General features: G+C 39.2%; 1 protein-coding gene across 1 annotated transcript in view; it reads left to right on the plus strand.

The window, feature by feature from the left end:
* The first annotated feature begins 12,131 nt into the window (after window positions 1-12,131).
* pmepa1 (prostate transmembrane protein, androgen induced 1) overlaps window positions 12,132-15,822 on the plus strand; it is a 34,976-nt gene continuing 31,285 nt past the window's right edge. The window contains exon 1 of the mRNA XM_067586312.1: window positions 12,132-12,831. Coding sequence (XP_067442413.1) covers window positions 12,735-12,831 — 97 coding nt within the window. The 5' untranslated portion in view covers window positions 12,132-12,734. The remainder of the gene's footprint in view (window positions 12,832-15,822) is intronic.

Below are 15,822 nucleotides of genomic sequence, written 5' to 3' on the forward strand. Positions count from 1 at the left end.
ATTTACACACAGCTAAATTCAAATAAACTGAAATGCATTGCTAAAAACCTCTGCTCATTGGTCAGAACACAGGAAGAAGGGTCCTGAAGAAAGTCCCCTGCCTAAATATCAATGAAGGCAACATACTTCGTCGGTAGTCCAGGTCCAGGCTAGCTGCTAGCAACATGGATGTAACATGGGAAGTGGATACCAGACTCAAAGAGGGCACCTATTCATGAGGCCAGAAAAAGTTTTCTAGCTCCCGGGTTTGTATACATGTTGTGTGGCACACTGACAGACTTTACATTGGGATGACATCACAAACTTTAAATCACTTTTCGAGGCTATGGGAAAGTTTTCTAAATGTAAAGCCTTAATGGATTAAAAATTCATAACACAAAGAATAATAATTGATCTTGTCTGCAGTTTGAAGTGTCCTGTCAGCAGTTTTACAGACTCTTTCATAATAATCATCTGTGGAGAAAATGCTTTTTTTGCTTTTTGCACAGCAGGGGATTTTTTTCGTTGCACTACCGCGAGTCGCCACCGGAAGAAGTTGGCAGCAAGGCTTAGTGGTGGCATCTTTAAAGCATGCATGGTTAGCAACTGTTGATTTCACTCATCCACGTCCCAGCATGCACCCTGCTACATGAGCTGTTTACCTCAGACTTGCAAAGTATGCTTTATAGTTGGGGCATGTTGTGGTCGGCTCATATTCCCAGACCAGTGACCAGACCCAAACCACTTCCTCTAAAGGGTCTCGGTCCTGTCGCTTTGATCCGTATGCAAGTATAAATGCTGTGTTCAGATCTTCACAAACAAATTGTACCAAGGAGGAAAACCAACCAGATTCTGATTCAACCAGACTAAACAACGCAGGTTTGAAAACACCATAAGACAGGCAGTGAGACACTCAGTGGTCCAGTCAGACAGTTGGAGTGTTTACATGCATTTAAAAGATAATTCTGGTTTATTTCAACCCGGCATATTTTCCATTCATGTGGCCATTGTGGCTTTATGCTAACTTTTGCACTCACCAGCTCTGTTTCAGAGATTTGGGAAAACAAGGAAATAAAGTGTGTCATAGTCCTTTTTTTTTTTCCAGTAAGCTGATATCTGAAAATGTCATGCAAATCAGAAACCTGGTTACCGTAATCATGGTAGGGAATTACCTGAAATAACACAGCTTCTCTTTTTTTTTTCTTTTTTTTTTTAATGCAGTCAGACAAACAGCGAGTCAGTCAGTCAGCGAGACAGACAGGAACAAGCGGGCTGTCTGTCTGCATACAACAGACAAACAGTCTAAAAGATAGACAGACAGGAAATTGAGAGGCATCAAATCTGTCACACTGTAATCAGATTAGTCTGATTATACAATGACATAATTAAATCCACCGCACACACACACGCACACCGACACTAGTGCTGCACTGGAGGGAAATTAAGCTGCCAGACTCTTTGTGTTGCGTGTATGTGATCAATGTGCCTGTGTACCTTAATTTGTAATATGTCCGTCCAAAAAAAATGTGTTTATGTGTGTGTGTGTGTGTATCTAATTGTGAGTGTGTATTTTACCAGTTTGCCTGCTGATTTAATTTACTGGATTTAAATAAAGCATAGTTAATGTGTGTAGGTGTTTTTTGTGTGTTTGTGTGTATGTATGTGTCTAAATGTGATTGTGTATTTTACCAGTTTTCCTGCTGTTTTAATTTACTGGATATAAATGCAGCATACTTAATGTTATTTGTGTGTACGTGTGTGTGTGTGTGTGCCTAACTACCTCTTTTCACCCTTTAATTTGTCTCGCCTGCTCTCTCTCTGCTCACTTTGTTTTTCTGCAGTTAAAGGGAAATTCTACCACAAAATGCCAGACAGATATACACATATTTTAAAGGCCCCCGACCTTTCAACATACACCCACATAAAGACACACACATCCTTTGCTATGAATTTGCAATCATATCTGATATTAATACAAAGATGTAAATGCCTTGTCTTAAGTTTTCTCCACATTTGTCAGTGTTTTTCTGCAGTGAATAGCATCTCACCCCACTAAAATAAGAAAAAAATCTATCTTGGCAGATATGTAGGTAGCTGTAGATCACGGAGGCTCACAGAGGAGCTGATGTGCACACATCCCGACTTGCAAAAATGTGTGGCCCACTGCATCGAACAAGCCGATTGGGCAATCTCACTTTCTGTCAGGAAATGACAAATCAAAAAAGATGTTAATGTTGTACAATCCTGGCTGTAGAACCTGGAAGGGGGATTTTTGTCTCATGGTTTGTTTGTTTTTTTTGACTCAGATTCGTCCGGTTTAGGCCAACAGTCTCACCTATTACAGTGCTCAGTAAGTCTCAACGGTCTCAACTTTCTTTTTCTTTTTTTTCTCCTGGCCAGCATCAATGGTCGCTCTCATAGCAGACTAGAGAGTTTCCCATAGAGATGCTCAAGTCTTGAATGTCACGTACACTGTAAATGTACTGAGTATTGTATACTTCTTATATTGAGTCTTTTTAGGTGTATAGATTTATGCACAAATGTGGTGAAAGATATCCTTTTACAGTTAGCTTGTAACATTGTGCAGTTTTAGCAAATAATGCAACATTTACTGCAGGTTAATTTACATATTTTCCTTTCTAAATCAAAAAGACTGCAACTGTGATAAATTGATATTGTATCACAGTTGACTTTTTTTTGCCTTTTTTGTCCCCGTTTGGACTCGGTCTTGACTTTGACTTGATCCTCATTTTGACTTGATATCTTAATCTCAAAACCGTTTGGACTTAGACTCGACTTCACTGGTCTTGACTCTATATGAGCATAAAAGAAACAACCATGTAAACATCTCTGTATGATCCTCATGCATGTTCACTTAGTAGATGCAGCTGGAAGAAGCACGTTCAAGGCTCCAGATGAATGTGATGTCAACATAAACCCCGCAACTGAGGTTAAAAAGGTAAAACGATATTACATTCTTCCTCCCGGTTTCTTTCTCGTGTTTCTGTTTGTTTCACTCTTCGTCTGCTCATCTTCTTTTCCAAGTGATCCCTCTCCACCCTCCCTTTCTCACACCTGTTTCCCTCATCCTCTCTCTCTCTCTCTCTCTTTCTCTCTTTGTTTACGACACAATCTCTTCTCGACAGAGGACATTTTTAATAGTCTACTGTGTCTAGCCTCAGAACTGGGGGAGTAGGGGATGGGTGGGCAGGGAAAAGACAGAAGTGTGTAGACAGAGGAAAGAGAGAGACAGAGAGACAGAGAGAGAGAGAGGGAGGGAGGTTAAGGTGGGGGGCAGACAGAAAGACAGACAGAGGGTGAGATAATGAGATAGAAAAAGGATGAGAGAGGTGGATTTGTTATTCTTGCAGGGTGTTGCACAGACACAGACACAGACAGACATTACCTCACACAGCTGCTGCAGTGAGAGGAGAGGGTGACGGTGTGTGTGTGTGTGTGTGTGTGTGAGTGTGTACAGCCAGGCGTGAACCTGTTTATAATATCCTGAAGCACAGATTTTTAGGCAAATGTCAAGCTTTTATCAGAGTGTTTTCTCAGAGAGCAAAAACTGCACTTATATCTACCTTTTTTGCATCTGTGGCCAACGTTTTTTATTGGTTACTAATAAAGTTTTAATTGTTATAAAGAAGTCTGATGTTGCAAGCTGTCAGACGATCAGTCAGGTTGTAAAAACCAGTTTAGCCAGATTATCTAATCCACTTTATTTGGAGGTAAAACTGAAAGTGGGCATGTTCAAAATAGTAACATCTATTTGCACATGCAAATTGAGTGTGCGCACAATGCAAATACAGTAGGTCAAAGTTGATCCAGGGATAGATGTTTGCAACAGACAGTCCTTTGTGTTCTCGTCGGTGATGCTTCATGTCTGGTGTGAATTTGGGGTAAGCATGTAAAGTATTATCGTCTTATTGTTGCCTGAGGCTCTTTGTCAGGGCTTGGTAACACTATGGGGTCCCAGAAACAAGATAATACTAAAGATAATCTAAATCTAAATCATGTAAATTGCAATATTATATCTGTGATATATTTTCACAGTAAATTTTAGAATATTTAACACATTTTTGATGATAAGGTATTAAGTTTCATCAGCGTTGTGACTGATCAGAATCGTCTATGGCATAGAGTCTATGCTGATCTGTGTTGTACTCAATAGTACACTAGTATGAAATCTCAGTGCCACACAGGAAGTGATTTTTTGATGGAGGGTAAAATGATAAAAGAAAGACAAAATGATCTGTGAGCACCGAGCAGCACACGCTTGTTTATTGACAAAGAAGTCTGACGACAAAACTATAATTTCCTAAAGAAACAATCCATTAACGTGTCTGACCGGACACCCCAATCATTGGGATATCATTTGTCAGTGGCTTTTTAAGGCTGTTTTTGGTCTGATTTGGTAAAGGTTTGGTTAGACTTAGGAACAAAACTGTTGGTAGGAGACGGGATGCAAACATGGACCTGATGGGTTTTGTCGCTAATGCTTCTCGCGTCGTTGCTTCTGAGAGACAACAGTCATTATTCTCACAGCAACAAGAGGACCTGGTTACGGAAACATAAACATAGGTTGTTATGTACATTTCAGCAGCCAATGGTGTTGTTTTTTGTGGTGAAGACTATTGTCTAACATCATCATCAGTGCAACAGACCACTACTGTGTCAATTAGCTATCACATTGAGCTCTAGGGTCTTTCTGCAATAGGACAAAACAACCAGACAGGAAGCTGTAAATGAGTCGATCAGCTATTTCACGACAGACTTTATGGAAAAACATCTCTTTATTATCTGCATTACAACTGTTTTAAGTCAGTTTTATGTCAGTATTACATGTCCATCAGTGATTTTGCATGTTTTAACCATCTAAAGATAAATTACAGTTACTTTAAATCAGTGCTGGTAATATTTTCAAATCATACTATAAGTATTTTTGTAGATTTTTTACCTTCCAGGAAGCCATTGCTTTCAGTTTAATTCTATATGCTATGAAATTAAAAACGTTTTTAATGAGTCACAGTGAACAGCTGTATTTCTTAAAGAATCTTCACCTTATTCAGTTTTATTTGAGTAACTTTTAAAGGCTTGAGAAGATAAAATACAATAATTTACAATAGATAAGGCAGAAAATCAGAGGAAATGTTGAACAATTTTGTCTGTCAGAAATACTTTTTTCTGTTGTCCTATTCTATCATCCTGCAACCCCTTAGATTAATCCAGCGACCTCTTGTAGGGGTCCCGAGCCCCAGGTTGGGAACCGCTGAGTGAAGAGACAGCTGGTGATGAAAACTCATGTTTAGCATTTTAGCCATAATTGTGAAGCCTTACCTGAACGCTAATCCCTGTGGTTTTAATGCTAACCCCAAACCCTAAACTAACCCTTGTAGATACCTACAAAATGATTTTTTTTCTTCCTAAACCTTTCTGTTCTTCCGAGAACATTCGGTTCCCATAAAGGTAGAAACACAAGAGTGCACACACACACACACCCATGAACACACACACGCATAAAATGCAGACACGGAAGAGTGGGATTGCTCAAGCCTGCCGTTTTTCGGTACAGGTCTAAAGTCAGATTAGTGCTCGTCTGTCTGTCTGCTTTCACGGAGAAACATGCTTAATCCCTGTTTAATCCCACCTGCAACGGGATTGGCCACCGCCTAAGACTCTGACGGCTATTACCCCGAATACAGGCATTAGTCACAGACTACCACACACCTGGGCTGAATACCACACACCTGGGCTGAAAGACAGGGGGAGAGAGATGTAAAAATGTTTATTTTGTGTTTCTCCCGCTCACTAATAATGCACGTCGAATCGAGATGGATTGAAAAAAAAAAGAAGGAAAGAGGCAGGAGGATAAGTGGAAAGAAAATCACAAAGCAAGGGATTTGGATGAAGACGGAGCCAGAACGTGAGAGAATGAAGGGTGAACGAAGAACAAGCCATAAAGACAAGCACAGAAGAAGACTATTTTAAAACACTTGTGGGAGATAAAATAAGAAAGAGACAAAGACAAAGGTGCAGTAGGTAAATGTGCATATATGCATGTAGACACGTAGACAACAAATTAGACACTGAAGAACAAACACAAGAAGAAAGGTTGTGTTCAGAGCAACATGAGCACTGTGGAAAAAAAAATACAGCTCCCTTGTTTAGGTTTACTTTTAGTTAAGTTAATTTGACATTGCGAGACAGAGAACATCACCTCACACACACACACACACACACAAATGTCAAGGATAACACTATAAAATTCAGTTAACATCAGGTTGAAATGTCACATGAAAGTAGAGGTGGAAATAATAAAATTAATTACGGCTGAATTATAGTTAGTTTCCTCAGTTTCAGGGTCCTGCTATGGGACGCTTTAATAGAATGGAGCCATAGTTAATGTTATTAGTAACACCTGTCCTTTTTTCCTACAATGACAAGTCAAAATGTCTGCTGAGAAAAAGGCTCATAGCAATCCTTGATGTAAACATAGCAAAGATGCAAGAAACCTGACTTGACAATATGCTACTAACAGACCAAGTCAGATATTCATTTCATTGAGGCCATTGCTTCAGCACGGCGGAGTTTCTACACAGAAGCCCCAGCAAAAAATCTCAAGTCAGCAACCGACCACTCAACAACCCAGTAAAACCGATTATTTTAATAGACATAATAGGGAAACATTTTTAGTGAACATATCTTCAAAGTTGAAGTTCAGTAAAAATGTATTGAATTTGTTTTCCCTATGTAGCCCCTTCTAACAACTCAAACATGGTTAGCAATTGTATGGCTTCATTTATAGGCAACTTGCTTAAAGTTTGGGAAAGGTCATGATCTTGGTTAAATATTAAAAAAGACAACACTGCCTTTAAGCACAAGAAGGACATGTTTGCTTTTTCACTGTTTAACCAAAACCACAATTTTTTCCTAACTTAACCCTTAAAGGGGGACATATTCTGTATATTTACAAATCTATATTTTTAAGTTGGGGCTTTACTGGAATATCTTTGCATGATTTGTGGTCTGAGAAACTCCCTATTTAACTTACACTGACCCTTTCTGCAGCCCCTCAGTTCAGCCTCTGTCTGAAACAGCCCGTTTTAGCTCCTGTCTCTTTAAGACCACTTTGGGCCACTCTGCTCTGATTGGCCAACTCTTGGAAGTTGCCCCTCAGGAGACTTATGCTGGCTCAGAAGTTACATCAACAAATCATGTGATATATCATAGTTGTAGGATTTTACTACTTTTTCTCATTCTTTACTCCAAGTGTCAACTTCTCAAATACATCCGTACATGTTCAAGCCAAAATCCGATTCGAAATATGAGATTGGACAAAAAGCGATCAGAGCAGAAATATTTCTACATACGTTATTCTCAAGATTCGGACCTTTGACCATGTTTAGCATAGATATCTGACATCATGACAATATATAAATAACAGAAAATCACAAAAAGCATTACATGTCCCCTTTAAAAAATAACATTTCAGTAGCCTAAACTGCATCGCATGTGGTAAGGATTAAGTGAAAACCTTGTGAAACTCCTGATACTCCCGCGACCTTATGACTTCCACTCACCATAGTCCAAAACATATTTCCTCCAAAACATATTTGTCTAAACCATTTATTAGTATATAAATGTAATTTTTAGGGGACATGGTTGCAAACAAATATGCATGAGTTTACATTCCTGGTAGATAACTTTTTAAGATGACCACTGTAATTCTTCTGCTTATCTCACAATCATGGTGAATTTCCAGAGTAGTAAAATGCTGTCTCATAGTATCATAAACCATTGTGCATTGTTTTGGCGTCTGATATTACTCAAACTGCTTTTCCTGGATTGTATTTCATCTTCTCACGGGTTCCTGAAACAACAAGCCCTCACCAGCGTAGCCCTGTCTTTTAATACAGTGCCACTTTCGGTCTGGACCCCAAGAAAAGACAGTGATAAATAGATACTGTACACTCACTCTCAAAGAGAGTCAGACGAGCAGCGAAAGAGCAGGTCCTCTGCCCAATGATTCATCCGCGCCGCTCTTCAAAGGAAGGGTGCGATAAAGAGAGAAAGAGACTGAGAATGACCACACCTGGGTGTCCGTATTGGTGACTCAGCCCCTTTAGACTGTAAACTGACTCACCTCCTCCAGCTTGACTATCACTGTCTTGGCCTGCTGTCTGTGCCAAGGCCTTCTAAAGACAATACAGACAAACAGATCAGCTCTCTCCGAATGGCTTTACAACAGTAAATAAGAGATTTATCGTAAATAAACTGTATGTGTTGAACACCTTAGAGACAGTTCATTTTGCGTCGTTCACCATTTCTGTGAGAAAGGCGAATGAATGATAATAGATTCACCTTCCAGTTACAGTTTTTCTACGTCAGGGGTAGTTATCTGAACTAAAGTCATTTCATAAAATATAATCCTCAAGGCACCTTAATAAATTCTTATCGTCTGTGTGCAGAAGTTTATTGCTGAATAAAGAGACTGCCCTCACAAGAGAAATGACTTGAATCAGCCAAGCAAATGTCAAGTGATTTCGTCTTGCCGAAAGGGGCGTCAGATCAGAAATGTTCCTGTATGAATTAATAATAATTTTTTTAAAAATGGGTCAGTGGAGACAGATAAATTATGATTCTTCTGAATAACTGTTTTGAGACCCTTTTTCACATATTTGCATTTGTTTGCTTACTATTTACAATATGCTAATGTTTGTTAGCCTGCTAAAACATTTGAACAGACTATTTCAGTACGCCAACAAATATTAACACGGTAATTCCTGCACACGTAACGTAAAAAAAGAATCTGTGTAACATTTCTAAGAGTGCTGAAACATTAATTTAGCATGCTAAATAAATATTAGCATGCTAGTATTTTATGTAGCGTTACTGTAGCCACATACAGAACCTGTTACAAACATGTAGATTGACTGATAAGGTTACTTAACCAACTTTTCCCCAACATTTACTGTTAATACCAATGTACCAACATATGTATGGCCTCTTCAACTGTTCCCCTGCAACTCTACTGACTAAATGAATACTTTACCTTGGGTTCTGTCATTCATGTCATAAATGCGTTTAAATTAGCTTAACGATCCAACCAAGAAAGTGGCAGTCAGTCTCTTTCTCGTGCTGCCACTTTAATGACACCCGACAAAGTTGTGCATTTCCTGAGCAATGTGTTTCCATGCATTGTTTATTATCATTAAAGTCCCAGTAGCCCAATAAAGTTTTATGGTAGAGAATTGGGAAGCTGTTGACCACAACAATCAGCCTTTCCTCCATTTTATTTTAAGTAGTTTTGCATATTTGCATAAAGTTTAACCTTTCTGAACTTCCCGATGTTGCGTTGCTTGGTGTCTATTGACTGTAGTGGTGTAACGGTGTGTATCGTGGCATAATTTTATTTACAATTTTTCATCACGATAAGTGATTGTAGTTTGCTGGGTAAAATCAGATTTAGGCCTTAAGCCCTCTGCAATCACAAGAGTTTTATCTCTAGAGTTCAATACTTTCCTGGAGCATGGAGTGTTAGATAATATATTCAACCTTTATCTCTTAAAAAATGACCCAGTATCACACTACAGACAGTCCAGTACCTGATGACAGTCGTACAAGAAGCTCCTCTGAAAGCAAAGAGAGGATCCGCTCACATGCACAGGTATTACCATTATTTTGTCCAGCATCTGAACAGGTCTGGAGTCCAGCAGGGGGCAGCAGAGGCCCTACAGAGTATTTTATACTGCTGAATAGACAACTACTTTACATTCCTACTGAAATTAATGGTAAAACTAAGGCTGATTCTTCAGTATCATCTTATTAAAGTTTGTCTGAAAGGTGTCACCATACCTATTCTGTTTAAATCAGCGGTAGACAGGCTGAACTGATTTCTGTCTGTTTAATTCTGGACAAATCAGTTAAAATTCATACTAAAGTCAACGTGTTAAAGGATCAATTTTACACAAATTACAGAAAAGTTTAGAGATTTCTTCATGATGCTCAAGGTATCCAAAAATTTAAATTTTATTTAAAAGTCAAAAGCAACATGTCTCTCCAAAAACAATGTCCAGATTACTCTGTTCTCATTATGAACTACAGTATTTTCTTCTCAAGGTATTACATAATGAAAACTGATGACGCTTTTTGGAAGTAGCTTGAAGTGACCCTTTAATAGGTTAGTGATAATTGCATCTACCAACAAAATTGATCAGTTCAAGAACCACTGGAATGAGTTACGCGGGTTAAACGGTTAAAAAAAATGTGTTCTGCGCCTCAAAAGTCACAGGTTTGATCTCAGTAGCTGTCACAGCGCCTTTGAGCAAAGCTGAACTGCCTCCTGCTTAGCTGTTCTCAGTCTCTTTTGATCAGATTTTCAGCAGATTGTAAGATGTAATCGGTTGCTTTCCTTACAAAAGTCAGACATTTTTCAGCAGTTTTTTTTTTTTCTGTACACACTGAGCAATGAATTTGGGTAGTATGTTATTTTCTATGCATGATTTGGGCTTTGGTGAGTCCAGCTGGCCTATAAAACCACTTTAACATGCAGGTATAAATTCAAGCAGACCTAATTAGAAAGTTGACTCAGATGAGACATGCTGTTACAGTCTCGCCCAATTGGTCCCTTGGGCCTGTCAATCAGGGAGATGACGCAATGCTGTCTGGCTCTGTCGGTACCCTGCACACACACACACACACACACACACACACACACACACACACACACACACACACACACATGCACACACACACTTATATTGAACATTTTGAGTCAGCTGTTATAGCACTTTTGGGATGATTAATATTTCAAAGGTTATATTTTCATTAATATCATGGATACACGTGTCCACTGTTGTAAAATGTTCTTAATAGGTTTTTGCCTGCATGCAAGTGAGGAAGGGGGTTTATATTATGGTGACATATTTTAAGTAACCATATAATATGCAGTGTTTCCATGTTAGGACAGTCCACTGTTATGAATCTGGGGAAAAAACACATTGAAATATCTAAAACACAATAATACACTTTATGGTTTTAAGTAATGTGAAATAGCTTGAAAGAAAATGGGCTAAAACATTAAAAAGGATGGAGCCTGGTGTGATGGGAGGAAAAAAAACAGACTTAATGTCACCGCTCTGTAGTAACAGGAACTGAAGTTACATATTGTTGTGGTTAGTTATATTGGACTAAACAAAGTTGTATTTAGAGTTATTACAGTCCAGTTAAGAGGTTCTTCCAGAGCTTTCAACCCCATCACACAGTCTTCATCAGCGCATGGAGTTTGCTTAGCTGTCGTCTCATATTCTAGCCTTGATAACAGGCAATCATACAGTAGGAGGAGATCTTAACCCTTGTCTCTGTTGAAGGAAGTGGTTCGGTTGAAAGCTCCAGAAAAAGATGGTAAGTGGACCTTGAGTGGAAGTAAGACTTACTATTATTTCTTTTTTTGAGACCATGAATTAGAAATTTGTGCACAATTTATAATTTTGATGTATATTAGTTGATTAATCGATTAGTTGATCAAAAGAGAAGTAATCACCAACTATTTCGATAATCAATCAATTGTTTTTTCTCCGGTTTCAGCTTCTTAAATGTGATTATTTATTCTTCTTTGATAGTGACTGTGGTATCTTTAGCTTGTGGACTGTTGGTGAGTAACTTGAGAGCATGAATAAGTCATTTGCACACAATTTGTTAATTTGTGAGCACAAAGTAGTAATTTGTTCACAAGTTATTAATTTGAGAGCACAAATTAGGTATCCTGGGATCAAAAAAAAATTAGTAATTTGTACACACAATTAGTTATTTCAGGAACACAAATACCAGAGAGTGCAAATGATCAGGCTAGATCCTGCACCCACTCAGACTATGTGAATGTCTAGACCCCCAGCTGTTGTATGGGTGTACTGATCTGAGGCCAAATTGTGATTTTGGGGCCATATAAATAAAATAGACTTGACTTGTCTTTGTTTTTCTGTTGCCCCCCCTCCTCCTCCTCTCCCCCCCTCCCCCCCACCCCCCCACCCCACACACACACACAGTCTGCAGCCTGAGCCTTGGCAGACCTGCTTCATGTGATGTGCCAAAATAGCAAGTGGAAATTGGAAATGGGAGACAGACAGAAACCGTGTCACCGAGAGAGAGAGGGAGAGAGAGAGAGAGAGAGAGAGAGAGAGAGAGAGAGAGAGAGAGCGAGAGAGAGAGAGAGAGAGAGAGAGAGAGACATACAGCGAGAGAGAGAGAGAGAGAGAGAGAGAGAGAGAGCGCGAGCGAGAGAGAGCGAGAGAGAGAGCGAGAGGACCAGACAGACGTCCGTTAGCAGTTTAGTCGCCGGTCACTCGGCTGAATACACGGAACCATTAAAGCTGATTTCTAACGGACGGAACCGGACATTTAAACTAGCTGAACTACATTTTTTTTAAAGCAACGTTCAAACTACATTCAACGGCTGCAACTTACCGATACTTCACCGGTAACGCCGATAGATAAGATAGATATAGATAGATAGATTTTTCGGAGGAAGAGGAGGAGAAACCGGAGACAGGAGGAGGACCGCCGGACCGGAGGGGAAGGAGAGGAGGCTGGAGAGAAAAGGGAGGATTTTTGGGGGAGAGTTTGGTGTGTGTGGGTTTTTTTTTTTTTTGGTCTCCTCTCCTTCTTCCGATCGCTTTTCTTTTCTCTTCCTCAGCCCCCTTCTCTCTCCGTCTTCCTCGTCTGGAGTATTCATGTCTGGTTTTAGGAGGCTTTAAATGTTGAACTTGATGGGTGTTTTAAACGCCACCGCCGCCAATGTCTCCTGTACTTGTAACTGCAAACGCTACACCTCCCTCCAGAGCATGGAAATCAGTGAGTAACTTGCATTTTTTTTAATGAGTTTTTGTGTTTGTAATTCACTGACTTTTCCCCCCCTTGTAACCATGTTTGAACTCGTCGCAGTGAAGCTACACGCAGCCGGTATTTTGGATTAATAAGTCAACGTAGCTAGTTTTTCGTTATTTGACCAGAGACACAACTATACTGAAAGGAGAAAAAAATGCTAAGCTTCTTGATTTTATTTTTTGTTGTTGACATTTTACAGTTTGTGGGGTGTTAACAGTCACCATTTGTCATTATTAGCTTAGTTGGTCTGTGTTTAACTGACATCCTCTTCCTCTCGTTTTAAAACATGGAAATCACTAAAATGTGCTTTTGATAGCGGGTCTGTTTAATGTTTAATGCTTTTTTGTTTGCATCTAAGTTTGCCTCTTTTTTTTTTTTAACATGGCAGCCCTTGTTTTTTAGTAATGAGACCACTTTCTCTGTCTCTGCTGGACGTTATGATGTTCACAGCTTGTATAAAACTGTATTTAGCTTAATTAAAAGACGTTAAGTTTTCTCCTCCGTGCACCTTTTTTTTTTAAAAACCTATTTGTGATTAACGATTGATTTTGAACTTGAACCGAGAAGGTAAGCTTCCCATCTCTTTCCATAGAGTCTGAATGAAAAAAAAAAAAAACCCTCTCCTGTTTTAGCTTGATTTGTACAATTTCCAGGCTGTTTTTGAGCCGTTTTGTTCGCCATTAGAGCTGTTAAGTTTGACAGATGCTGAGATTTTTTTCGGTCGTCTTCCTGAACCGTTGGCGTTGTCTGCTTTTGATCTTATCGCTTAGCTCACTTCGTTTGAAAAAAAAAAAAAAAAAAAAAGACCTGCCTTTTCGCCGGGTTTATGGCGGCAAAAATGAGACTTAAAGTGTGTTGAAACTAACAGAAAGTTACCGTAGAGGACATTGGAAGCTGGATATTGGAGGAAAAGGTGGGTTTGTTCGTTGGAAAAGGGGGGAGTTTGAAGTTTTGTCATCGCTTCGTCATTCGAGCAAAGCCAGACGTCTGTCTAGCCGTCTGCTGCCTGCGTGAGCGCGTGCGTCCGTGCGCGTGCATGTTTTTATATATATATGTGTGTGTGTGTGTGTGTGGTCGCATCCAGGAAATCCCTGTATATGTGTGTGTGTAAGTTTGATTATGCCTTTATGTGTGTATCATTGTGCGTTGTTTTATGAAGGCACTAAACATATCCAAGTTATGGGTTTAATTCCCACTGGGGACATCCATGCTGATAATGTATACAAGTCACAGTACTGTAAGGTCATTTAGATGAAAGCTGTGTGTGTGTGTGTGTGTGTGTGTGTGTGTGTGTGTGTGTGTGTCCAGCTGAGGTCACCAGGGCTGATTCAGAGCAGCCTTGTTGAAGCAGCAATATTCAACTGTTTACAAGACGATGAGGATGCTGCAAATATTTGTAGCTCTAATCAGTGGGACTGGTGGTCATAATAATAATAATATACATATAAGGCCTTGTAGTGATGCTGTAGTAGCAGTAGAAGTTGTAAAGCTGAAACAGTTAGGACGATTTATTGATATGTCCATATATAGAAAAATAATCTGCAACTGCTTTGATAATCGACTAATTGTTATGTCAGACGTATTCCCCAGATAAAGCATCTCAGTTTTGAGGATTTGCTGCTTTACTCGGTCATATATGATAAACTGAATGAGATCATTTTCATTATCAGTTAATCTGATGATTGTTTTCTTGAGTTGTTTAAACGCTCGGTATATAAAATGCCAGAAAATAGTGAAAAATCCCAGTTTCTTTGAATAGCTTGTCTGACAAACAGTTCAAAACCCGAAAATATTCTGTTTACCATCACACAAGATAAAGAAAAGCAGAAAATCTTACAGTGGAGAAGCTGGAACCAGAGACTGTTTTACATTTATGCTTAAAACGACTTAAATTATCAAAATTATTTCAGATTAATTTTCTGTCCGTCGATTAATCAACTTGTTGTTGCAGCTCTAAACTGAATATGTTTAGTTTTTCTAGTGTTGGTCGGACAAAACAAACATTTTTCACAATTTGACACGTTCTAGACCAAACAATTGGTCGAACAATCTATTAAATAATTACAAGCAGATGCCTATTGAGCCTTGCCAGACCGGGTTAAATACCACTTTATCTTGGTATTAACAAGTGTAAGTAATAGTGTGAGTATTAGCAGCAAAAAAATGGTAACAGTAGTAGTGCTATTGTCTAGTCGTAGTGATACATAAAATGGCCAGAAGTATGTGGACACGTGTACATTACACCCCTATGAGATGGAACAATGGGCATTCATCAGCCCTCCTCTCTCCTGGGAAGGTTTTCCACCAGATTTTGGAACCTGGAAGCAGGAATTTTCCCCCGTTCAGCCATAGTGAGAGCTATAGTGAGGTCAGCCTCAGTCTCAGTCTGCGTTCCAGTTCATCCCAAAGTAGTTGGGTGGGGTTGAGGTCAGGGCTCTGTGCCGACCAGTCAAGTTCACACCAAACTGGCAAAAGCATATCTTTATGAAACTGGCTTTGTGCAGCGGGCTGTTGTGATGTTTAAGTTCATAAACCGTTGTCATACAACTTTGAATTATCTGAAATATCATTGTATGCTGTAGCATTAAGATTTCCCTGAATTGGATATAAAGGGCTTAGCCCAAACCGCAAAAACAGTTCCAGACCAAAAGTACACAAAAGTATGTCCACATCAATCTTAACAGTAGTAATGTTAAAAGCTGTAGTAATACAGCAATCAATCAATGTAATAAGATCACTGTCTGGACTTGTATCAGAAAGACAAAGATAAGAATGCAGGCAGAGACACAGGCAGACACACACAATTCCTCTGTCTGAGAACAGACGTGATGTTTAGTCTGGAGGACAGAGGGAGGGAAAAAGATAAACCAAAGAGGCAGACAGAGGAGAAGAAAGAGAAAGAGAGGAAGATGTCAAAACTTTGTAAAAAAAAAAAAGGAACAAGGTGTCAAATAAAGA

The sequence above is a fragment of the Thunnus thynnus genome, chromosome 4 (assembly GCF_963924715.1).
Source record: "Thunnus thynnus chromosome 4, fThuThy2.1, whole genome shotgun sequence".
Classification (NCBI taxonomy): Eukaryota; Metazoa; Chordata; class Actinopteri; order Scombriformes; family Scombridae; genus Thunnus; species Thunnus thynnus.